General features: G+C 40.2%; 1 protein-coding gene across 2 annotated transcripts in view; it reads left to right on the top strand.

The window, feature by feature from the left end:
- Window positions 1-2683: 2683 nt before the first annotated feature.
- LOC130027426 (ATP-dependent translocase ABCB1) overlaps window positions 2684-26463 on the top strand; it is a 107015-nt gene continuing 83235 nt past the window's right edge. Inside the window, exons 1-4 of one of the 2 annotated variants that reach the window (XM_056118194.1) lie at window positions 2684-2772; window positions 3281-3357; window positions 6546-6597; window positions 21451-21613. In XM_056118194.1, the coding sequence (XP_055974169.1) occupies window positions 3293-3357; window positions 6546-6597; window positions 21451-21613 (280 nt within the window). In that variant the 5' untranslated portion in view covers window positions 2684-2772; window positions 3281-3292. Of the gene's footprint in view, window positions 2846-3280; window positions 3358-6545; window positions 6598-21450; window positions 21614-26463 lie in introns of both variants that reach the window. The other variant, XM_056118193.1, reaches the window with a different exon arrangement.

Genomic DNA, 26463 nt, shown 5'->3' with positions numbered 1-26463 from the left:
ATCATATCTTGCATTGTTTTAGAGAGGATTTAATTAAGGCAGTTTACAAGTCTACACCCACTAAACTGAGATCACATAAACTAGAGGGAAAGCAAAACTAAGGGAGAACCAGAGTGCAGAAGCATGCATCAGAATAAAAATGCATGTTCTGAAGCTGGAAAAGCACTGTACATTCACCCCAAGTGAGTCACAGGGCCAGTGGTCAATCTTCAAGAGATAAGGCTTTGCTGCCCTTTGTCCCTGCCCCCTCCACCTTCTCCCCAACATACACGCAGGCACACACCTAACAGAATACAGAGAAATTAGTGACTTGGTAGAAGGTCTAGTGAATAGTTGTAAAGAAAGAGCTGAGGTCTGCAAGATAATATAGGGCTTAAGATACTTGACTTGAAGTCACTGATTCAGATTTGGTCCACTGCACCACATATGGTATACCCAGTAGCATAAACCCAGGAATTATCCCTGAAGCACAGAGGCAGGACTGTTCACCAGCTCCAGTTCCCCCACTGGCCCTGCAAAAAACAAAGAAATAGCTGATTTTATGGCTAAGAAAAAAAATTAAAGTAAGATACATTAAAGAATGGAAAGAATTTATGCCTTTGAAATATGAGTAATTTAAAGAACTTAGGAAAGATACACTGCAGACAAAATGTAAAGGAACTTTTGCATTTTAAAATTCAGCAATGAGCTGAGAGGTAAGAGGGATAACTCAACATCTACACATTAAAGGTTATCAAAATATCAATTTCCCTCTAGACTTATAAGAAATATTAAAAATCTGTGATGTGAGTTAATAGTGGAAAAAAAACAATAGTGAGGTAGCTGAGAGAGAGGAGGGTCCAGTATGACAACAATAGTTGGAAATGATAACTCTGGACAAGAACTGAGAGTTTAAAGTAGGTAAAGGGATCTACATGATAACTATACTATATTATATTCCACATATGCTATTTTATATTCATTATATAATGAATGTGGTCATTCTATGTTTGTCCCTCTCTTTCTGACTCATTTCACTTAGCATGATAGTCTCCATGTCTGTCCACTTATAAGTAAATATCATGACTTCATCTTGACTTCATCTTTTCTAACAGCTGCATAGTATTCCACTGTATAGATGTATCAAAGTTTCTTTGCCCAGTCATCTGTTCTCAGGCAGACTGTTTTTTTCCCCCCAGATTCTGGCTATTGTGAACAGTGCTGCAATAAACATATAAGCACAGATGTCAAAAAAAAGGGTGATATACCTATGATAACTTTTCAGCAATTCTATTGCAAACCATAATGCCCAAAATGAATGAGAGAGAGAGAGAAAGAGAGAAAGAGAGAGACAGAAAAGAGAGAAGAGAAAGAGAAGAGAGAAGAGAGAGGTGCCTGCCATAGAGAGAGTCAGGCTGGGGTGTGGGTAATTGGGGGAGGTTGGAGGGAAACTGGGGACATTGGTGCTGGGAAATTACACTGGTGGAGGACTGGGTGTTGGGATATTGCATGACTGAAACTCTATCATGAACAGCTTTGTAATGCTCTATCTCATGGTGATTCAATAAAAACAAAATAAAACAATAGTAAAAGGTATCAGTAAACACAATGTAATTACAACCACAGTTAAACACTAAAAAACTCTATGCTTTGAATAACTGGAATTAACATAAGATTTTTTTTAGTGACTTAGGAAAAACATTGATGGCAATTGATCTGATAATTAAAATTCTTAAGTATCATACACTTTAAATACTGTTCCTTACTACCCTGAAAAGCCGATTTTGATGGACAGATTAAAAAAAAAAACAACTCAAAACTTCACCTGATTTGTAGCTAGTGCTGCTAGAAAAGGAAGTTTAGCTCCTCTTAACTGTGGCAGTTCCCTTTGTCATGTGCTTTCAGTCAGTCAGCCGGGGTCAGACACAGACCAAAAATAATAACACAAGATATTTCAAGAGGGAAGGAGGAGAAGGGGGAAGAGAGGAGGAGGGGGGGGAAGAACTGAGGGGGAAAGGGAGGGCGGGGTGTGAGAAAGACAGACACAATATTTACATAATTTCTTTAGTGAATTGTATAAGAAAATTGTAAATTGTCATGAGCGAATGCTCATAACATTTTATTATTAGTTACTGCCGTCCATCTCTTATGATTAATTGCACTCAAAGGCCTATCTGGATGAGAGGGAAAGGAAACGTAGGGCTGGGGCTGGAGAGAGAGTACAAGCAGGTAAGGTGTTTGTTTGCCTTTTGTACACAGCGACACGGGTTCGATCCCCAGCATCCCTGAGCGCAAGGCCAGAAGTAACCTCAGTGAGCATCGCTGGGTGTAGCCCTCAAACAAACAAACAAAAACAAGCCCAACAAAAGCAACCAACATGAAAACACCCCCAAACATAGGGCTGCGGCCCCAGGACCCCGGCCAGTGTCCGCCCCTGCAGCCGCGTCTCCTGTGTGAGAGACTGACTGGGGACAAGTGCGGGCATAACTCTTTCAGTCGCAGTTCCTGGGGCTGATTCAGCGCCACGACCTTCCTCGGCTGCTAACCCTCCGGCCTTGGGGCTGAGAGATGGAGCCAGGACTCGCATCCAGGAAATCCAAACCTGTTTCGTAACGCTCGGCGGCGCGCGGCCGGGAGCCACCCTGATTGGCCGCGCTGATTGGCCGGGCCCCCGGGTTCCAGGGCGTGCCGCCCACCACTCCCCGGCCGGCCGCAGGAAGCGGGCGCTCACTCCCACAGCGGCTCCCGCGGGCTCCGGGGGCCCCCTATGCTGCTGCCGTCCGCATCCCTCAGGTCCCCGGGCTGAGCTCAGAATCTCTTCCAACATCCTCAGCTTTGGCGGGCTTTCCGCGGGCGGGCCGGAGAGGTAGGGGCGCCCGAGGATGGGGACGCCGACGGGGAGAGTTGGCAGGAAGGGTCGGGCTCGCTCTAGTTTCCTGAGTTTGGTCTCCGTGGGAGAAGGACGCGGCGGGGACGGGTGGGGACACTCAGGTTCCCCGTGAGAACCCGGAGGGGTGAGCCCAGGTCACTCAGGGAATCCAGGCGCGCCTGGCGCCCGCGAGCCATCGGCGCTCGCCTCGGAGCCGGCGGCGCTGAGCAAACCGCTTTCTGACGCACCGTTCCGCCACCGGGGACGGGGAAGCGCAGACGAAGTCAACTTCAGGCCTCACTTGACTTTGGGGGAACTTCCGAGCTCGGGGCTCGAGGATCCGGCTCGTCCTCCTGGCTCGCTCCGAGGGACCCCGCGCCTCCGCCCCCCGCGCGTCCAGCCTTCCCTTCACCGGCTGTGGTTTCTCCTCAGGTCATCATAACCATGGAGCTGGAAGGAGGCAGTAATGAAAAAGTCCTGGAGAAGAACTTGAAAAAGAACAAAAAAAGGTAGCCTGGCTTGTTCCACTTTCATATTATTATGATTATCCCCCCCCCCAACACACACACACACACACACACACACACCCGCTAGAAACGATCGGGCAGATTTGTTGCTCGCCCCCGGGCTCTGAAATTAATGAAGAGTGAGTGGCTGGTGACGCTGGTTTTAATGGGTCTTAAAGGCGAGCTCGCACGCGGCTCTGAGCGCAGCCTGTGCATCCTTCCTCCAAAGACGCCTGGGTGAGCTGCTTCCTCAGCTCGCCTGCCCTGGACGAGCCAGGGTCACATCCTTTTGTCTCTTGTCACCTTTTTTTTTTTTTTTTGGTTTCTATACGAAGTTGTGTGTCCATATGTCCGAGCCTAGTGTTGTGAGTGTTCTTGATGATGAACCTCTGACTTGTGGGAAAACGGCCACAGAAACATTTGTGTGTCGGTGGCCTGGGACAGAGAAGCCCCAAGCCCAGTCTTTTAGGTGTTAACCATATATTGTAATGAGTATTTGACCTTTGTAGAAGAAATTCTGAACCCACCAAAGGCTGCGAATCCAAAGACGCTGACATGATGCGGAATTTTGTTCTGAATAGATATAATATGATATGGGTTCATGCAACGTCTAAGGAAAATAATTATTTTTAAGTACATGTCTGGATGCCGTGCAATATCTATACAGGAAATTGTAAGCTCCGTTTTACATTATGGCTCCATAGATGATTGTTAAATAGTAAATCCTAATTGTAAGAGAAATTAGCTTATTAATGGAATTAGAAACCAAGCTTTCAGTATCAGAGAAAGGAAACAAATCTAGATGGATGTTGCATAAGAATGTTTAATGTTTTAAATTAAAAATGGAAACTTCAGTATGAAATTCTGTTTTTTTTTAAATGATCCAATTTCTGCCCACTGAAAGGACCAGTACCAGCGATTATATTTTATTGCTGGGTCTCGATTTCCTAGTACCATTTCTCTGAATCACTAGGAGGGAACGCAACATTCAAAGAGCTATGCCTCCTCTCATCCTCTATAAGTCTCTTAAATAGAGAGGTGGTTAGATAGGAGGATACCAGCAGATTCCTGGGATAGTGCACAACACAATGTATTTCTTTCCTCTAATTAAAAGAATTTTTCTCATTGAAAGAATACATTCTCCATTAAGAAACGCTAATTCCAAGTTTCCTGAAACTAGGAAAATACAAAGTCAGTTAATTGTTGCATCTAGGTGAATTTTATATGGGTAATCGTTATTAGTCTTTCACTTGTTCTATTTATTGGGATTGGGAAGTTCTCATAGTAAAAAATTCTTCACAGAAAGAAAAGGGAAAAGCACTCTATAGAGTATAAGGGTAGATATTTTCCTTTTTGTTGTGAATCATTTTTTCCTAAAAACTTTGTTCCTGGAATTACTTAAGACACTTAAGTGTATACTTAGGGCACAAACAATTAACAATATTGAAGTAGGAAGTACTGAGGTTATGTGATAAAAAATGGTAGAGAAATTTATCTAGACCTATGTTTATTTTCATTTGTTATTCATTATCTTAGTAGCTATAGTCATGTTTTCAAATAACTGTTTAAGTCACTAAACTGTGTTCATCAAAAGATTGATTTTAATCTTTCTCAATGAAAGTCTGTAATTGAACTTGGAATTATAAAGAAAACTGTGTGTATTGCTTGGGTAATAGTGCCATTTAGAGTTCCTGTGTTTGTAATAACATTATTTGTTAAAAATGTGTCATGAGCAACATGACTTTTGCCAAGAGCTGACAGAGATAATGAGTAAGGGTGAGGGTCTGAGTTGTAGTGCATTTCCATTCAGTGAAGGAAGGATCTCAAAAGTCTTGAGGTTGTACCATATATCTTGTTTTTTATGGGATAGACTCTTCAGTTCAGGGGCTAGACTTTTCATCTCGGCCTTGTCTAGCTCTGTGACATTGTATGAGTTAGTTAATGTTGTTTACAATTTTCTTTTCTCTAAAAGGACAAAAATATCTTGGCCTTCCAGAGATTAAGATAAGATTAAATGACATCCTACAATGGGTGATAATTATTTTCATAGCCAGCATCTGGGCCTACAATGATACAAATTCTCCAGAAGAGCAGCAGTTTTTAAAAATGTCAAAATAAAGTAGAAAACTTACTATAACTCAATTATATGTGACTATTTTTCTTTACTTGCTCTGGTTCCAGGGACCCTAAAACCATGCTTTTATTGGGGATATTGTGAAACACAACTTGAGGGGTTATGTTTATATACTTTGTGTGTTTTCACATCTGTTTAACATCTCTTTAGAACCAAATATGGAGTAAACTCTGTATTTTTTTTTCCCTCTGAGAAGTCTTTTCAGCTCTGACCTCCCTTAGCATGAGAAACAAAGATTAATTTGCTTTTATGAACTTGGAAAATCTGTGTAAAAATAATATGATTCTTTTTCTGAAAGTCTTTTGTTTGTTCATACTGAAATATAGGTGCAAGATAGGTTATGGTTGGTTTGCTTTCTTGTTCCAGGTGGCAGTTATAGAGTGGAAAACCGGTTATAGACTTCAGATCACTGAGTTATGGGCTAACTAGAACAGTTGACCTTGTGCTTAAGGACAGCTTTTTGACAGTCATGAAGCGTCTTTTTGACCATAGGGTTTTTTAATTTCATTTTTCAAAAAAATTTTATTTCTTTTCATAATGGTCCATCTAGAGGTCCAGACATCCTTTCAGAATTAGATTTGCTCAGAGAGTAATTTAATTATTTTTCTTTTTAGGTGAGTTTACACTGAGCTTCTGATTACCACTAATCTTCATTAGAAGTAAAGATTGGAGAATATCTATTTCTAGAATCACTTAAATGATAATTAAGATATCAATTTTGGAGAGAATAAATACTTTTCTGATAAATAAAAATAGGAAGCGCTCTTTTGTTTTGTATTTTGTAATTGCTAAGGTTGTATGTTTCTGTATGTATTAATAATAGAAAATACCAAAACTGCAAGGAAGGAAATATTTTGATGGATATCTCAATTGCAAATGATACCTATATATATGTATTTATATTTAGACTTCATAAATGGGATCATGTTATTAATCTGTTTCTTTGCTGAATGATCTAGACGTGGTATGTTATTATTCAATTAAAGATACATATGTGATGATTAGAAATGTCTGTAATTTCTAAAGTTTCATGTAATACAATTGCTATGTTTTTCAGCAAAAAAGATGAGAAGGAAGAAAAGAAACCATCTGTTAGTGTTTTTGCAATGGTATGTTTGGATTTATTCATTATTCAGAATACTTGTAAATTTAATTTTTCTTTACCTTTTTTTTTTCTTTCTGGGTCAAACCTGGCAATGCTCAGGATTACTCCTGGTGATGCTCAGGGGAACATAAGGGATGCTGGGGAGCATCCCAGGTTGGTCGTGTGCAAAACAAATGCCCTAGTTTCTGTACTATCATTCCAGCCCCTTAACTTTACTTTAATCACTCTTGGATTTAGACAGGGATTTCAGAAGTGTAATTGGTTCAAAGTATATCTATCTGAAGTTTTTTTCTTTTTTCGCCACTATTGACAGTGCTCAGGGGCTTCTCCTGGCATAGTGCACTTGGGGTCTATGTGGTGCGTTTCCCAGGTGGCAGTTAAAAAAAACCTGGACTTCCTGCCTGAAAAGCTTCCATTCTAGTTTGTTGAGCTTTGTCTTTGGCTCTGGTGTGAAATATTTCCCCCTAATAGTGAAGACTAAAATGTGCCATGGTGTGAAATATTTCCCCCTAAGAGTGCAGACTAAAATGTACTATAGGATTGGAGCCTGAAAGACTGCCAAACCAGTTAAGTCTGGCACTCACAATCATTCTGTCAAGTCAAATGTCAGTTCATATCAGACACTTTGAGGATGGTTTCTTTTGTTATTTTGGGGGCCACACCTAGTGGAGTTCTGGGCCATCTCAGGAACTACTCCTGGCCATGTGGGGTTGTGTATAGGATGCCAAGGATTGAACCTGGGTCGGTCACATGCAAGGCAAGCACCCTACCACTCTAGCCCTACACATCAGGCATTTTTAAAACATGTGCATACGTGTGTATGTTTGTGTGTGTGTGTGTGTGTGTGTGTGTTGGGGGGGAAGTAGTGGGCAGGATATATATTTAAGAAATTTACAAATTTATTTGGCCTACCACCCCCTTTACAGAAAAAAATTATTTAGCAGTCCCCTGGGAATCTACCTTCTTTAAGTGAACAGAGAATGCCTCCCAGTTGCATCCACAACTACTAAAACCCCCTGTTAGAGCTGGATCATTCCAGTGCATATGGTTGGCAGTGGTTGGCAGAGGGGAGTTCTGGGGTGGGGTGGAGGGTGGTGTCACCTACTTTGGTAAACACGTAGTATATCATGTGATATGGATATTAGTGAATTGAATGCAAAACTAGTTATAGGAAGAGAAAAGAGTTGCCGGACTTTTTTTTTTTGCAAAGCTTTCTGTGATTATTTTGTATATTTTTTTTCTTGCACCACTCCAATTGTTCGGTCTCTGGTTCTCTCTTTTGTTCTATTTTCAATTTCTCTGGAAATTTGGGGAGATGTTCTTATATACATTTGGGTCATTCTCAGAGACAATCTGAATGACCAATTAATAGTTTTCGTTGGTTTAGGTTTAACTCTTAGGGTTTTGTATTGAAAGATTATTTATCTTAAAATAGGAGTTCTTTTCAAGATTTCATTTCAACTGAGTAATTCTCAATGCAAAACATTTTATCTTTTTTAAGTTTTTATTTTATAGCTTAAAACTTTTATTTTTAGAACAGATTTGATTTCATTTCATTTCATTTCATCATCCTGTTATTCGTCGATTGCCTCGAGCAGGCCCCAGTAACGTCTCTTTCATCCTTGCCCTGAGATTATATTCGAGGCTATTTAGGAGAATGAGACCCATCATTGTTACTGGTATTTGGCATATTTGGTACGCCACGGGGAGTTTGCCAGACTCTGCCCTGTGGGCAGGCTACATTCAATAGCCTGCAAGTTTGTCCAAAGTAGGAATAAGACAATAAGATGTCATAAAAAAAAGTTCTGTTAAGATGTTGCGCGGCCGCGAATGCGGCCGCGCGGTTCCGGGTTCTGGATTTTAAAATCCAGAACAGATTTGATATAGAGTTAATATCAGTTTAAAGACACGAAAGAATAGGAATCTGGAGTTATTCTTACTTTTTTTACTTGTTTTGGGGCCAGACCCAGTAGTGCTCAGGGGCTCTTTCTTGCTTTGTGCTCAGGAGTGACTCGAAGGACCTTATGTGGTACCAGGAATTCAGACTGGTAGGCAGGATGGAAGGATGCAAGGAGAGTTCTGCAATCTCTGTCTTTGGCCCAACATCTGGAGTTTCAGTTTTAACACATATAATGTTAGATGTCAGTGATGTTTGAAATACTCCATAACATTTAATCCTTAATCCCTTTCTGATATATGCTACAGTTATTCTAATTTTACAGAATGAAAAAATTATTTTGTTGAAAGTGGTGGTGTTGGCATGTTATATTGATGAAACTCATTGACAGTATTGTAAAATTGTAAGTCTCAATGAATTCAAACAAACAAAAACCCCATCAAACAAATAATTATTCTAGAACTGACTACTAAGAAATTTGGGGGGTGTTTTGTTTTGTTTTGTTAAGGCTGAACTTGGCAGTACACTGGGGCTGTTCTTAGAGGTGCTTGAGGGGAGACTATGGTGCTGGGCATGAAGCCCAGGATTCTTACATGCAGAACTCCAGCTATGAGCCATCTTCCTGGCCCCAAATATGATCCCTCTAGCACCGCAAACAGTAATTCCTAAATGCAGATCCAGGAGTAACCCCTAAGATTCGCCAGGGGTTGAAGGCCAAAAAAACAGAACAAAAGACTCAAACTTTCCGACTGGCCTCTATTTGTATCAAAACTTGTTTCAACAGTTATAGAGGTTGGAAGTAGAATATAGTCTAAAGTGGGCAGGTGGGAGGCCTTGAAACAAGGCAAAGAAAACAGTTGGCCTAAAGTTCCATCACAGAATCCTACTGAAGATTCAACTCTGAGTTCTCTGATTTATATATTTTATTGAATTGCTGATTTGTAAAAAATTATAATAGAGTTTAGGGGTTTCCTCTGTGCTGACTCTTATTAAACATTTGTGTGTGTTATTTAACTTAATCCTTACAGTATGCCTTTGTTGTGGGGGCTTATTGAAGAAGCAGGTCCAGAGCAGTTCAGGACTTCATTAAGGTCTCAGGGCCCCTAGTGACATAGCGATACTTAGGCTTTGCCTCAGTCACCTCCTGTTTTGACTAGACTGCAATTGGTTAAACATGTATCCACCTGGAATTAAATTGTTCTTTGTTGATACTGATATTCTCTGACCACACAGTCATTTCTTGATCATTAAAGACTTTACCACCTGGTGCAGTGTCTTTCCCTTTCTATCTCGATGCTCCTGTTATCTTGGATAATCTTTATGGCATTTTATGAATATCTGTTCTTTGACCTTCATAACTGCAATAATCTTTATCTTCCCTTTACCTCAGTCATCCACTCACCCACTCACTTAGAGATATTGTTATACAGAACTGTTCTTCCAAAGTATTGTGGAAGAGGAATTAGCCATCCATTTCCTCTCTTTTTAATTTGCTCACTATTCTCTCTGAATTTTTAGTTTCTATGCCCATTGATTTCCCATCAACTTCTTCCTATTTTTATAACAGAGGCATTATCTGGTTCTTAAAGTTAATCACAAATTTATTCTGACTCCTGGGCCTTCCGCCTTCCCAGAACCTTACATCATTTTCTTTCTTTTTGTTTTTTTTTTTTGGTACCATCTTTCCCTCTCAACTGGGTCTTCCCATTGGCATTTACACATCAATATCTCTTACTTTCACTAAGAAATTTTTAAAGCCATACTCTTTTATCTGGCTTCATACACTGGAGTTGTCTTTGTATTCTTCCTGTTTCTCATGCAAATCATAACAAATTCCTAACAAATTATAAATTGACTTTTGGCTCTATCATTTACCAAATTTAGTGGTCATATTTGAATTTAATATTGACCTTTATGTAGTACTTGACCCTGTCTGAAAAACTTATTTTTTTCTTTTGACTTCTGTGATGCCACACTAAATTCACTCCTCCCTCTCTCTTTAAATCTTGTCATTGCCTGTGAAGAAGCCATCAGTCCCTTATCCTAGGAGTCAATATTGGCATTTTTCGAACTGTTTTCATACTGAATTATTTTCTCATTTGAGTTTAATCCTGTCACTACAGTATTTTTTCTTTTCTTTATATTCAGTGGTATTCACTATAGATTCTTATTTAATTTTGCTTCTTCTCTGGAGATTTTGGCATTTTACTGCTTTTACTCCATTTGCCTAATGCTCTCTAGAATTATTCTATTTTGATAACCATTTTGATGACTTTTAAACTTAACCTTCTTTAACCTCATCAAGTCCCAATAACCTTTATCCTTGTTCTATTCAATTGTACTTGTCCTTTGGACTCATTATCTGGGTGAACTCCCATGTGTGAAGTTGTAAATTCATAACTAACAATCTTCAACCTCACATTCTGACTTGCTCTAACTTGGCCAGTCCTTCTCTACCTCACCCCCCTCATCTTCCCCAGACCCCGCCCCATGCTCTGTATTCATTCCTATAGCCGCTATAGCAAAGTACAGTTAACTTACTGGTTTAAAACAACACCAATTTATTATTTTACCATTCTGGAGCCAGAGTCTCATTGAGTTAAAATTATAGAGTCAGCAAGACAATTCCTACTTGAGGTTCTAAGAGAGAATCTGTTTCCCTTCTTTTCTCAATTTCCGGACCCATGCATAACTAAATACCTGCCTCGCTTCTTACATCGCTTGATTTTATTTGTTTTTTGGCCACAACCTGTGGTGCGCAGGGCATACTTCCGGCTCTACACTCAGGGGGCACTGCTGGCTGTACGTGGGACCATATGGTGTGCCAGAATTGAATCTGGTTGGCTGCTTGTGCAAGGCAAGCAAGCACTCTGCCCACTGTACCCCGGCCCCATTGTTATGTCATTTGAACTGTTTATGTCATTGTCATTTTTTCTGTTACTCTGAATTCCTAAAAATATCCTGATGATTGCTTTGGGCCTACTTGATTAATCTAGAAAATTATGGGTCATCCTTCATGTCATTAATGATATAAACTAATAGGTTTCTAGAATCAAAATATAAACATATTGGGAATGGGGGTTTAGTCCGCTTACCATACCTAATCAAGACTTCACTCTCTCAATCATTTTTGTTTTTAGTCTCCTTCCTCAAATTTTACTCTTCTAAAACTAATTGGGGTGGGAGAGATAATGCAATGGCTAAGGCACTTGCCTTGCATATGGCAGATCCAGGTTCTATCTTTGGCACTCCATATGGTCTCCTGAGTCTTCCAGGAGTGAACCCTGAGCACAGAACCAGGAGAAAGCCCTGAACATAGATGGTGTACCACTGAAACAAATAATAATAACAATAATAATAAACAATGTTGATATATTGAGAAAACTATACCAGTTGGACTGTAGAATGGCTCTATCTTCTGGACCATTTGAATTTTTTTATGTCATCATTTAACTTGTTCTTCCATACCTACTTTACATTTATTTGCTTTTTGGATCACACCTGGCGATGCACAGGGGTTACTCCTGGGTCTGCACTCAGGAGTTACTCCTGGCGGTGCTCAGGGGACCATATGGGATGCTGGGAATCGAACCCTGGTCGGCCGCGGCCGCGTGCAAGGCAAATGCCCTACCCACTATGCTATCTCTCCAGCCCCTACTTTGCATTCTTTATATGCTGAAAGTCAGGTCTAAAGATTCTGTTACTCAAGATAACTTTTTTTTTGTATTTTAACCAGTTTTATAGGAAGCATGAAGAGAAAATATTAGTAAATTAATTTAAATTGTTCTTTAGAGTAGATTCTTAAATTATAACATGTAATTGAAATTATTTTAAGCACCATGATTTGCAATTGTGTTAATGGTAGGGTTTTATTTAGAAAATATTCTAGCAGCACACTCTTCACTATGGTGTCTACTTCATTCTATCACTGCCTCTGTATCTCTCCCCACCCCCCCCCACCTCCCCTCCCCCCCAGCTCGCCCCATTCTATTTCCTTCACTTCCCTACCCTGTGGTAAGGTTCCTATTGAAAACCAGTTCTTTGTTTCTGTTGCTTTGGGGTATTTGTTATTTCCTTGGGCTGGAGCAGTAGCACAGCTTTCAGGCATTTGCCTTGTGTGCAGCCAGCCTGGCCTAGCCGGGTTCAGTTCCTCCACCCCTCTCGGAGAGCCCGGCGAGCTACTGAGAGTTTCTCGCCTGCACAGCAAAGCCTGGCAAGCTACCCGTGACATATTCGATATGCCAAGCACAGTAACAACAAGTCTCAAAATGGAGATGTTACCAGGCCTTCTCAAGCAAATTGATGAACAACGGGAGCACAGTGTTTTTGTTTATCCCACGTATGAGAGGGAACTTTTTGTATCTGTCTTTCTTCTAACTTCACTCATCAGATCCATCCATGTAGAAGAAAAATGTATGATTTTGTCTTTTCTTATAGTCTAGTTGCATTCCATTATTATATATACCATAGTTTCTTATGCAGTCATCTGTTCCTGGACATTTTGTTTCTAGATTTTGCTATTATGAATAGCAATAGGGAGGTAGGGGGAGCTGGGGGATGGGGAGAGATATGGAGACAGTGGTAGAATGAAGTAGACACCATGGTGGAGAGTGTGGTGCTAGAATATTTTCTGAAGGAAACCCTACCATTAATAGTGCTACAACAAACGTAGAATTGCAAATGTCATTTCTGAATAGAGTTTTTGGGTCCTTGGGATGCCAAGAAGTAAAATTGCTCAATCATATGGTAGCTCAATTCTTGGTATTTTGAGTAGTTTCCTTTTGTTTTCCTAATAGGCTGGACCAGTTGACATTTTCACCAGCAGTGGATAAAGGTTCTTTCCCCCCCATTCACATTAACACTGGTGGTTTTTGTCTTTGGTGATGTGTACCAGTTTCATTGGTGTGACATGGTATCACTGTTGTTTTGATATACATTTCCCTGATAATATTTTTTGGTAAAAAAGTTGCAAAGGGATTGTTTTAGCAAATCTAGAAATATCAAAAACAAGGTGTTTCTAGTGCCAGGAATTTTGCTCCATGACTTGGAGGCCAGCCACACGTGGAGAAGGAAGCTCATATAGAGAAGAGAGCACCAAATAAAGGGTGTTGTGAGGGTCCTCCCAGGGTGGGAGAAGCATGCTGAAAGTAGACTATAGACCAAATATGATTGCCACTCAGTGTCTCACTTGCAAAACACAGGACCCAAAAGAAGAGAGAGAGAACAAGGGGGAATGCCCTGCCACAGAGGCAGGGTGGGAAAGGGGGGATGGGGGGTAGGAGGGATGCTGGGACCCGTGGTGGTGGAGGATGGGTGCTGGTGGAGGGATGGGTACTTGATCATTGTATAACTGAAACCCAAGCACAAAAATTTGTAAGTCTATAACTGTACCTCATGGTGTTTCACTAATATAAAAAAAAAGGTGTTTCTTATGAAACTAAGTTCGATTACTTGTTTAAGGTTATGACAAATCACTGTGGAGAGATTTCTACCCTCTTGAAATGATGATACTTCAGGAGATTTCACCTAAGTCACAGAATCCACAGATGACTCCTTGCTTCTTATTCTTGAAGTAATTTATGAAAGGTCTCCATTTCATTGTGTTGTCTTGGCTTTCTGTCTTTGTTTCACCAATAATTTTTTTGAGTTACCTACAAAAAACGTATAATACACATTTAAATAACTCTTTTAATACTGTTTTCCCCTTGAGTAAACATTCTTTGTTCTTTCATTTGTCCCAAGAACTTCAAAAGGACAGTCAATACCCCTCTCTCTCTTACTTCATCTCTAAATCATCTTTTGAAAATGTAATATTTTTATTATTTATTCATTGAGGTACAGTGATTTATAGTACTGTTGATAGTTTCCTTCATGCATTGTTCCAACACCACTACCATTAGGTTGCCTGCATCTCTCGACAGATATCCCAGACCCTTTCCATCCACCTATCCTTTTAATTTTCAGATATTCTGTTTCTAATTGTATTGCTTATTTTTGCATATTCCTGTTTTATTTAAATAATGCCATTTACAAAGTTTTTCATGATGCATTTATTACTGGCATTCAGTGTGACCTTCCCTCTGCAGTTTTCTCCATTTTCCCAACCACAACCCTAGCCTCCCCCCTTAGAAGGCACACGATAATTCATTTTATATTGCTGTTACAACTAAATGGCTAATTGAATTATCAAAAAAAATACTTCAATAAAAAATTGTGAAAATTGTTAGATATCATCATGGGGTCATTAAGTCCTTTTCTGAGGATTTATTAAGCTGTTATTGTTAGTTGAGCATTCTGTATTAATCTTTTTGTCCATTGAGCTTAACTGGCTTCTATGCTACCTTCCCATCTAATTTGGTGTGTTGTGTTTGAGAGATAGTACAGTGGGTATGTTCGATCCCTGGCATCCCTTAAGATCCTGGTGCACCACCAGGATTGATTCCTATGTGCTAATCCAAGAGTAAGCCCAGAACAACACCCTGTATATTCCAAGAAATTGATAATAATAATAATAATAATAATAATAATAATTTGCTCCTACTAGAATATAAGTTCTGTAGATTTTGGAGGTGTCTGAGCACTCTTGAAACTCCAGAATATTTAACTGGGCTGTGAGTGTATATGGAAGTAGTTGTGGGATGTGGTCGTGGCTGTCAGGGCTTCCAGAAATATGAGTCAGGTTGTGGCGAGGCTGCCTGGCCCCACTCCAAGAAGACCCCAAAGTTCTCAGCCTCAAAAACAGTGTATCTGACATTTTTGGCAGGTTGGCATCTCTACAGAGCCTCATCATGAGGCAGTGGGGTTGGGAAATTGGCACAGCAGCAGCTGTGAGGTGTGAGTGAGCTGCTGGGGTTTCTGCCAGAGTGAGGACTTGCCTAACCCCTCCCAAGTGTGCCCTAGAGTTTTCAGCCTGGAGACTGGTGCAGCCGTGAGCTTTTGCTGCTAGTTGATCTCTTTAGAGATTTAATCATGAGTCTGTAAAAAAGGACTAATGAATGAATTTACATGATGGCAGTTGTGGGATATGGATGTGGCTGCTGGGCTTTTGGGAGTTTGATGAGGGAAGACTGCCCACCCCCTCTCAGAGAACTAATAGTCTTAATTTTTTTCATTCAGAAAGTCTGTTATTCATATTTTTGTTTAATTTTCAAGTATTTGAATTTTTATCTCATTTCTGTTTAACATCCACTTTTAAAGTGTTATGGTCTGTGCCCACATCCAAAGGAACAAAAGCAACCAGTGTTGGTGTGGATGTGACGAGAAAGGGACGCTCCTTCACTGCTGGTGGGAATGCCTGCAGGTTCAGCCCTTTTGGGAAACAGTATGGACGATTCTCAAAAAATTAGAAATTAAGCTCCCATTTGACCCAGCAATACCACTCCTGGGAATATATCCCAGAGAGGCAAAAAAGTATAGTCGAAATGACATCTGCACTTCTATGTTCATTGCTGCACTGTTCACAATAGCCCAAATCTGGAAAAACCCCAGAGTACGAGAACAGATGACTGGTTAAAGAAACTTTGGTACATCTACAGAGTGGTGTACTATGCAGCTGTTAGAAAAGATGAAGTTATGAAATTTACATATAAGTGGTTCTACATGGAAAGTATCATGCTAAGTGAAATGAGTCAGAAAGAGAGGGACAGACGTAGAAAGATTTCATTCATCTGGGAAATATAAGGTAGCAAAATAGGAGACTAACATCCAAGAATAATCAAGATAAGTACCAGGAGGTTCATTCCATGGCTTGGAGGCCAGCCACACATTCTAGGGGAAAAGGGAGCTCAGATAGAGAAGGGAACACCAAGTAAAGAGTGTTGGGAGGATCCTCCCAGGATGGGAGATGTATGCTGAAAGTAGACTATAGACTGAACATGATTGCCACTCAGTATGTCTTTTGCAAAAGGAAATGCCCTGCCACAGAGGCAGGATGGGATGAGGGGAATGGGGGAGGGAATGGGAGGGCTACTGGGATCATTGGTGGTGGAGAATGGCACTGGTGGAGGGATGGGTACTCAATCATTGTATAACTGAAATCCAAGCACAAAAATTTGTAAGTCCACAACTGTACCTCTTGGTGTTTCACTAATAAAAATTTAAAAAAATATATTTTTCAGTACCATCTATTTCCAAATGGTACATGACACTAATAAAAATTCACTTTAAAAAAAAAAAGAAAAGTGTTATGGTCTGAAAGGATAGCTGAGATGATTTTTAACTTTTTGTTTTTGTGCAGGTATGTTTTGTAACCCAACATGTTATCTATCTTGGTCTCTAAATTATTCTTAATTTTATTTCTTCTTACTCTTCTTCCTGGGGCTGGAGCAATAGCACAGCGGTAGGGCGTTTGCGTTACAAGCGGCCAACATGACCGACCCGAGTTCTATTCCTCTGCCCCTCTCAGAGAGCCCGGCAAGCTACCGAGAGTTATCTCGCCCGCACGGCAGAGCCTGGCAAGCTACCCGTGACGTATTCGATATGTCAAACACAGTAACACGTCTCATGATGGAGACGTTACTGGGCCCACTCGAGCAAATTTATGAACAACAGGAGGACCGTGACTCTTCTTCCTAAGGGGCGGAGCAGTAGCACAGCGGGTAGGATATTTGCCTTGCACACGGCTGACCCGGGTTTGATTCCTCCATCCCTCTCGGAGAGCCTGGCAAGCTACTGAGAGTATCCCGCCCTCACGGCAGAGCCTGGCAAGCTCCCCGTGGCATATTCAATATACCAAAAACACTAACAACAAGTCTCACAATGGAGACATTACTGGTGCCTGCTTGAGCAAATCAATGAACAATAGGAGGACAGTGCTAAAGTGCTTCTTCCTGAATGATTTCACTCAGTCTTTTGTCTTCTACTATGTTTTCAAGTACCATATACTATGCCTCAAACTCTGAATTTTCCCTGTGTACTTACTATATAACCCTTTTCCAGATCAACATTGATATAGAACTAAACGAGGCTTATTGATGATAGTTTCATACTCCCCAGTATCTTTAACTAGTTGATTTGTACTGGAGCAGTAAAGGGTGCTTCTTGATCAGCTTTTTCTTGCTGTTTCTGTACATTATACTGCAAACTTGAAAGACTCCAATCTTCTCTAAGCACATTGAAGTCACTCCTGCTGCTATTTTCTCTTGCTCTGTCTGGAATGTCTTATTTACTATTTCTAAACACCGAGGACCTTTGAAAGCTGGAAGAAACACCACCTCCTTTTTGACTGTTTTCACCATCTGCTCAATTCTTTACTGCTCTTTCTCTCTTTCTATGGTGTTCTCAAAACAGGCAGAATATATATTGAATGCACTTTTTTGCTTTGCCGTCCTCCTCTTTAAACACTGAAGGGAGGAGATATCTCTTTGGTGTTTATCTCTGACTTCTCCTTTAGTCATTGAGTAAACTTTCCGTAAATGTTTATATTTATGTTCTTCTTGTTTTAATTACAGTCAAATGATTAGTTTTGGAGGTAAAATGTTATATGAGGGTGGTAATGAGAGGGACCTTGCCTGTGAATCATCTTCTCTTCATCTGCTGAGGAATTTGATGTTTCGTCTACTTTAATAGAGTCTCTAAGAGAAAATAAATGATGTCTGTCCAACTTTTCTTTCTTATTTCTGTTTCATTTCTCATGAGGTGGATGAAAGCTAATTTAAGACAATGTATAGAGTGGCAAAATTAAGCATGATTAAGAATTTAAAAATAAAAAAAATTCTCTCAAAAATTTTAGTTTGTAAAAAGGGAAGTTTCAGTTTATGGAGTATAAATGCCATTTAGCCCAAACATAAACTCACTTAATTTATTTTGTTTATTTTGGGGGAGGAGGGTTGCACACCTGGCTGTGCTAAGGTCTTACTCCTGACTTTGCACTCAGGGGTCACCCCTGGCAGGCCTTGGGAACCATATGGAGTGCCAAAGACCAAACTCTGGTCCACCACATGCAAGTCAGGTACCCTGCCCACTGTACTATCTCCCTGGCTTCTTGTTTTTGTTTTTAAGAAAAAGAAGAAAATTAAGTGACAGGATCTAAGTATGTATTGGATATTCTTCCTATTACCAAACTTAACCTTTTGCTAATTTGTTCCACAACTACATATTTTATTTTTATATATTTGTTTTGGGGGCACACCTCATTCATGGCGGTGCTTGGGTGACTCATATGTGGTGTTTGGGATTGAACCTGAATCAGCCACATGCAATGCAAATGCTTTAACCCCTGTACTATGTCTCTAGCCCCTTAGTTTTATTTTTTAGATTCCTACTTTATGGACTGACATTTACTACTACCAAGAACTTGTGTGCTCTCTGTTTCTCCACCTGTTATGCCTACTTTTTACTACTCTGAGTTCCTTGCTATTTAGCTTTAGGATTTTCTTCTGTCTCTTTGTGAAGTATATAAAATTCTAAAAAACTTATTTTCCACTGCCTTCTTTTATGACACTTGATCTGAATCTTTGGTTTTTTGTATACAGTCTACACCTATAACTTTTTGCTCAGTTTTCTCCAAAGATTACAAACCTGCTGACTCCATCAGTGCATTTAATGCATTCCTCTTCCCATCACTCTTGACACTTCATTATGTTAATTTCACATTTAAGCTAAGGCCATGAGACAAGATCATTGTTCTAAACTTTTTAATTGTTGTTGTTTTCTGTTTGATTTTTGGGCCAAACCCAGCAGTGCGCAGGACTTACTTCTGATTCTGCACTCAGGGATCATCTTTTCCCTGACAGGTAACCATTGGAGGTGATAGGCATTGAAGCAGTTTGGGGTGCATGCAGTACGAGCTCCCTACCCACTGTACTGTCTCATGCCTGGTTCTGAACTTTCTTAAAGCAACAAAATATATCTCCTCAATGGTGTCCTCAGAGTGGCCTTTGATAGTCAAGATTTTTCTTTTCTTTTTTTGTCTTCTTAGCCTCACCCAGCTATTATGCTCAGGGATTTCTCCAGGCTCTATGCTCAGGGATCACTCTTGGCAGGGCTCAGGGAACCATAGAGGGATTGTCCAAGATTGAACACATATTCCTGTGTATAAGACAAGTATCCTACCCACTGTAAGGTAAGGTAAAGGTAAGGCCCTCCCGTTGATCATCGATTTGCTCGAGCGGGCCCAGTAACGTCTCCAATGGAGACTTTGTTGTTACTGTGTTTGGCATATCGAATACGTCACGGGGAGCTTGCCAGGCTCTGCCGTGCGGGCGAGATACTCTCGGTAGCTTGCCGGGCTCTCCGAGAGGGGCGGAGGAATCGAACTCGGGTCGGCCATGTTGGCTGCATGCAAGGCAAACGCCCTACCCGCTGTGCTATTGCTCCAGCCCACTGTAGTATTGCTTTTTTAAAAATTTTTCATTTTTTATTTATTTTTAATGAATCACCATGAGATAGTTACAAACTTACAAACTTTCGTGATTACGTTTCAGTCATACTATGATCAAGTACCCACCCCTCCACCAGTACCCATTCTCCACCACCAGTGTTCCCACTATCCCTCCCACCACCACCCCTCTCCTCCCCCCCATCAGCACTCTGCTTTTCTCTATCTCCCCCCTCCCCCCTGCTTTTGTGGCAGGCACATTCCCTTTTACTCTCTCTCCTTTTTGGTATTATGGTTTGCAAAACAGGTAGTAGTAAGTGGCCATCATGTTTGGTCTATACGCTACTTTTAGCACACATGTCCCATCCCGAGCCAGCCCTCCAAGCACCATTCACTTACTGGTTCCTTCTCTATCCCAACTGCCTTTTCCCCCAGCATGTGAGGCCGGCTTCTAAGCCATGGAGCGATCCACCTGGCCCTTATCTCTATTATCCCTGGATGTTAGTCTCCCTTTCTGTTACTTTATATTTCATAAATGAGTGCAGTCATCCTATGTCATCCCTCTCTCTCTGACTCATTTCACTTAGCATGAAACTCTCCATATTGATCTAGTATTGCTTTGAGTCCCCTCAATATTTTTCTTGATTAAAAAATCTTTTAGCAAATTACATGCTTTTATTGCCTATGAAATCATGTAATTTCACTGCAATTTAGATGAAATTGAAGGACAACATGTTAAGTAAAGTTAATCGGAAGGACAAATACCAGATAATCTCACTTTTAAAGGGGATACATAGATTATTCTGGTCTTGAGACTATGGAACTGAGGACAAAGAAGGGAAGAAACTAAGGGGAAGAGGTTAGACCAGTCAAACAGGAGATAAAAGGGGCAGGGAGGAGGGGTCTTGTTCATATTGGTGCTGTGAGCTGTGTTATATCTATATATCTGAACCACAGAACCAGTGAAACTGAAAGCATGAAATCAAAACTGCAACAACCAAACTTTAAAAGGTTCTTGTTGATGAAGCAGGTTGGGGGTTTGGAGGGAAACTAGGGACACTGATGTTGGGAAATTGACATTAGTGATAGTATTGGTGTTGGAACATCTCCTGAAATTCAGCTATGACTAACTTTATAAATCACGGTGTCTCATTAAAAAATTTAAAAATAAGTTAGAGTCTGGGATATTAAATATATTGAACATCAAGTCATAAAGCCCACACAGCCAGGAGTGATCTTTAGGCCCCTACATGCTACAGGGAAAACGCTCCCACAATCTGTTAATCGAAAGTGACTTCTGTTCCTGAAAATCAGAGCAAATAGTACCCTATATTTTAATTTGTGAATCATTAAAGACTTTCAAAGTTTCCCAGAATGTACTGCCCATCTTAGTACATTTCTTGTGTGAAAAGACTGACCTAGTCCAGTATGAAGAAGGTCTCAAATGATCATTTCTGATTAAGCTGTCCTAATAGCTTGCTTATCTTGGACCAGGCTGGGAGCAGTAGTTATCTGAAAAAAAAATGTTTATGTGTTTATATAATATATAAACATATATATAAAATGGATTTTATATATATTTAAAAGTAGATCAAGCTATTAAAAAAACTGTGCTAATTGTTGCTACTCTACTTTTTCTTCAGTTTCGCTATTCAAATTGGCTTGAGAAGTTATATATGGCACTGGGGACATTGGCTGCCATCATTCACGGAGCTGCACTCCCCCTAATGATGCTGATCTTTGGAGAAATGACAGATACCTTTGCAAATGCAGGAACCATGCCAAATGGAACAAATATTACTCAAGGTTGGTATTGCTTATCAGTATTGATTTCATAGACAATTAAAAAGCAGTCATTTAGACTGATGTTTGTGGGGCCCTTACTGCATATGGGCTAGAGTGTGTAGTATAGTTGGAGTTGCACATTCTGTGTTTTAGTCCATATTTGTAATGAGTTTGTGAAGCTATTATTCATAAGCATTCATAATGTACTGTGAAGTTCTAGTAAAGTAGAGAAAGAAATTTATGTAAAGTCAAAATTAACTCAGAAATTATTATAATGATGTATAGGAATCTAATTTATACAAATTGGGATTGCATAATAAATTGAGTAATAAGCATAAGTGGTACTACATGGAAAGTATCATGTTAAGCAAAATGGCTCAGAAAGAGAGGGATAGACATAGAAAGATTGCATTCATCTGGGGAACATAGGAGACTAACAAAATAGGAGAGTAACAAAATAGGAGACTAACACCCAAGAATGGCTGAGATTAGTACCAGGAATTTTGCTCCATGACTTGGAGGCCAGCCACACATGCTAGGGGAAAAGACAGCTCAGATAGAGAAAGGAGCACCAAATGAAGGGTGTTGGGAGGATCCTCCCAGGATGGGAGAAGCATGCTGAAAGTAGACTATAGGCCAAATATGATTGCCACCCATTGTTCTTTTGCAAACCACAACACCAATAGGAGAGAGAGAACAAAAGGGAATGCCCTGCCACAGAGGCAGTGTGGGATAGTGTGGATAGGGGGTGGGAGGGATACTGGGATCCGTAGTGGTGGAAAATGGGCACTGGTGGGGGGATGGGTATTTGATCATCGTATAATTGAAACTCGAGCACAAAAATTTGTAAGTCTACAACTGTACCTCATGGTGTCTCACTAATAAAAATTTTTAAAAATTAAGCATAAAAGTTGTAAGATTCTCTGACAAACTGAATATGAGTAGAAGAGAGCAGGGTTTAGAATAATTTTGAAAATTCTGCTTGTTTCTGGTGGTGCTCAGGGCTCACACCTGACTCTGTCACTCCTGGTGGTTTTGGGAGACCATATGTGGTGTCCAGTCACAATAGCACAGCAGGTAGGGTGTTTGCCTTGCATGCGGCCAACCCGGGTCTGATTCCTCTGTCCCTCTCAGAGAGCCTGGCAAGCTCCACGTGTCATATTCAAAATGCCAAAAAAAGTAACAAGTCTCACAATAGAGACATTACTGGTGCCCACTCGAGCAAATCGATGAACCAGGGGAGGACAGTGCTACAGTGCTATGTGGTGTCAGGATTCAAATCAGAGTCAGCCACTCTTCCAACTTCCTGTACTATCTCTCCAGCCCAAGATTGAAATTTTTAATCTGAAAAACTGAAATTGTCGTCTACTTAGGTGAGGAAGGGATTACAGGTTTGGGCAATAAATAATAGAAATTTAATTTTATACATGTTACAAGTTGAGTACTTTAAAACATGTTGAAATGAACAAATAAGATTGGATATAACCTTCGGCCGAACATAGACTGATATGAGCTGAATCGCTCAAAGGCTTACAAATAAGTTTGCAGACAAATGGTACAAATGTTGAAAATGCACAATTTTTAAAATTATTTATTTATTTATTTTATTAGTAAAACCCCATGAGGTACAGTTGTAGACTTACAAACTTTCGCGCTTGGGTTTTAGTTATACAATATCGAGTACCCATTCCTCCACCAGTGCCCATTCTCTACCACCAATGATCCCAGTAGCCCTCCACCCCCATACCCATACCCTCCCCACCTCTGTGGCAGGGCATTTTGCTCACTCTTTCCTTCAAGATCTTGTAGTTTGCAATAGAGGAATTGAGTGGCCATCTTGTTCAGTCTGTAGTCTACTTTCATTCAGCACGCATCTCACATCCCGAGCAAGTCCACCAAACATCCTTTACTTGGTGCTCCCTACTCTATCTGAGCTGCCTTTTCCCCCAGCATGTGCTGCCCGCTTCAAGCCATGGAGCAGACCTCCTGGTACTTATCTCAACTATTCTTGGGTGTTTGTCTCCCATTCTGTTACATTATATTCCCCAGATGAGTGCAGTCTTTCTATGTCCGTCCCTCTCTTTCTGGCTCATTTCACTTAGCATGATACTTTCCATGTAGAACCACTTGTATGTAAATTTCATGACTTCATCTTTTCTAACAGCTGCATAGTACTCCACTTTGTAGATGTACCAAAGTTTCTTTAACCAGTCATCTGTTCTCGTACTCTGGGGTTTTTCCAGATTTGGGCTATTATAAACAGTGCAGCAATGAACATAGAAGTGCGGATGTCATTTCGACTATACTGTTTTGCCTCTCCGGGATATATTCCCAGGAGTGGCATTGCTGGGTCAAATGGGAGCTTAATTTCTAATTTTTTGTGAATCGTCCATAATGTTTTCCAAAAGGGCTGAACCAGTTGGCATTCCCACCAGCAGTGAAGAAGGGTTCCTTTCTTGTCACATCCTCACCAACACTGGTTGCTTTTGTTCTTTTGGATGTGGGCCAGTCTCTGTGGCGTGAGATGATATCTCATTGTTGTTTTGATCTGCATCTCCCTTATGACTATTGATGTAGAGCATTTTCTCATGTGCCTTTTTGCCGTTCGGATTTCTTCTTTGAGAATGTTTCTCTTCTTTTTGTTGCCCCATTTTTTGATGGGGTTGGATAATTTCTTCTTGTGGAGTTCAACCAGTGCTTTATATATCTTTGATATCAACCCCTTGTCAGATGTGTATTGGGCGAATATCCTTTCCCATTCTGTAGACTGTCTTTGTATTTTGTTCACTGTTTCTTTTGAGGTGCATAAGCTTCTTAGTTTAAGATAAGAAGCTTATCTTAAATTAAGATATCCATTTGTCTATCTCAGTTTTCACTTGCTTGGCCAGTGGCGTGTCATCTTTGAAGATACTGTTCGCTTCAATGTCAAGGAGCGTTTTGCCAACCTTGTCTTCAATGTACTTTATGGATTCCGGTCTGATATTGAGGCCTTTAATCTATTTTGATCTTACTTTTGTACATGGTGTTAGGTAGAGATCTGAGCCCATTTTTTGCATGTAGCTGTCCAGTTTTGCTCGCACAATTTGTTGAAGAGGCTTTCCTTGCTCCACTTCACATTTCTTGGTCCCTTATCAAAGATTAGATGATCATATGTTTGGGGGAAGATGTCAGTATATTCAACCCTGTTCCATTGGTCTGCAGCTCTGCCTTTGTTCCAGAACCATGCTGTTTTAATTATTACTGCTTTGTAGTAGAGTTTGAGGTTGAGGAGGTTGATTCCTCCCATTTTCTTTTTTCCAAGAATTTCTTTAGCTATTTATGAGTGCTTATTTTTCCATATGGATTTCAGGAGTGTTTGCTCCATTTCTTTTAAAAATTTCATGGGTATCATTATAGGGATTGCATTGAAAATGCATGTTTTAGACATACTTGAGAAGTAATATCACTTAGCTTTCACAGTGACCCTGTTTCCAGAAATATGCATTAAATTTGAGTGCACTATGTATCCTTTTAATGCCAGTTTGTGGGTCCTAGCAGCACTTTGCTTATTTTTTGTTTTGAAGAGCATATTGCTTACCCTGAGCCAAGAATGCTTCAGTTTATTTAACATATGAGTGCAGGTTTTAAGAGGGTAGAGAAAATTTTTCAATAATATGTAAAATTCATATATATATATATATATATATATCTTCCCTTTGTATCACTCAAAGGTCCCTGGCAAAGTTTTTATACTAGCCTTTGAACTGACACATTCTTTTTTATCATTCACCAAAAGGAAGCTATTTTTTGTAAACTTAGCTTACACTTTATTATGGAAGAATAAATATTTCTGTCCTGTCTGGTAACTCAATGGATTTAATGTTGACTTTGATGTTCATTCTGATTCTACTTTGTGTGAAGTTCATACACACTCATTTATCTAACAGTTTAGGAGAGCTTACACTAATCATATTATGCCCTCGTGTGTGCTACTTTAAGTGACAGGTACTGAACTCAAGTGCTAAAACTTGGCTCATTTGGGGAAGAGTATACTGTTAAAGGATGCAAGACACTAACAGGTCCGAACTCTGATGCGCCACCAGTAAACTCAGACTGAGCTGTGCCTAGTTATGTCTTTTTTATTTTCGGGCCACATCTGGTGGTCCTACTACTACTAAGTAGCACTAAGCTACTCCTACCTTAGTGCTTATCAGTCCCTTAGCCACACACTGCTGGGAATTAAACCTGGGTCTTCTGCATGTAAAACCGGTGTTCCAATCAACTGACCTATATCTCAGCCTCTATGTTTGTTAGTTTACATTAACTGTTGTGTGTAATGGTTTTCTCCACCTTTTTTTCAGATTGTGGCTCCTTTCTGAATATGTTTCCTTCCTCTGGTAGCCCTAGTCTATTGGGTTCCCCATTCCCTCATCCTGTGGTCTCCCATTTCTGCAATTTTCACCTGTGGTTCCCTTAGAATATGTTGGAGTCCCATGGGGAGCCATTTAACCCCTTGTTGAGAAACACTCATCTTTATCATATCTCCCTTTCTCAGATAGGAATTGACTTTTACTCTTTTCAGGAAACATTAATATGTTTTTAAACATTAATATTTTTAAGTAGAAGCACTTCCTGTTGGCTTTACCTTGATCACCTATAAACATGTGACTTGTCATAGACAATAACATGATTTGATTATCTAGTGATTGCATGAGTTCAGAAAGGATGAGTCAGCCATGGATTCCAACTTCTTTCTGGAAAGATCCATGTGCTGCACATTAATTAGTTGACCAGGCCAGATAAAGACTACTCCATACTTTGTCAATCGGACTTAACTTAATAGTCATCCAGATAAGAGAGTTTTCCTTTGGGATTTAGTTCAAATTGCTTCT

Source organism: Sorex fumeus, unplaced genomic scaffold, assembly GCF_029834395.1.
Source record: "Sorex fumeus unplaced genomic scaffold, SorFum_2.1 ptg000037l, whole genome shotgun sequence".
NCBI classification, from domain to species: domain Eukaryota; kingdom Metazoa; phylum Chordata; class Mammalia; order Eulipotyphla; family Soricidae; genus Sorex; species Sorex fumeus.
This window is presented reverse-complemented; position numbering and strand designations above follow the sequence as displayed.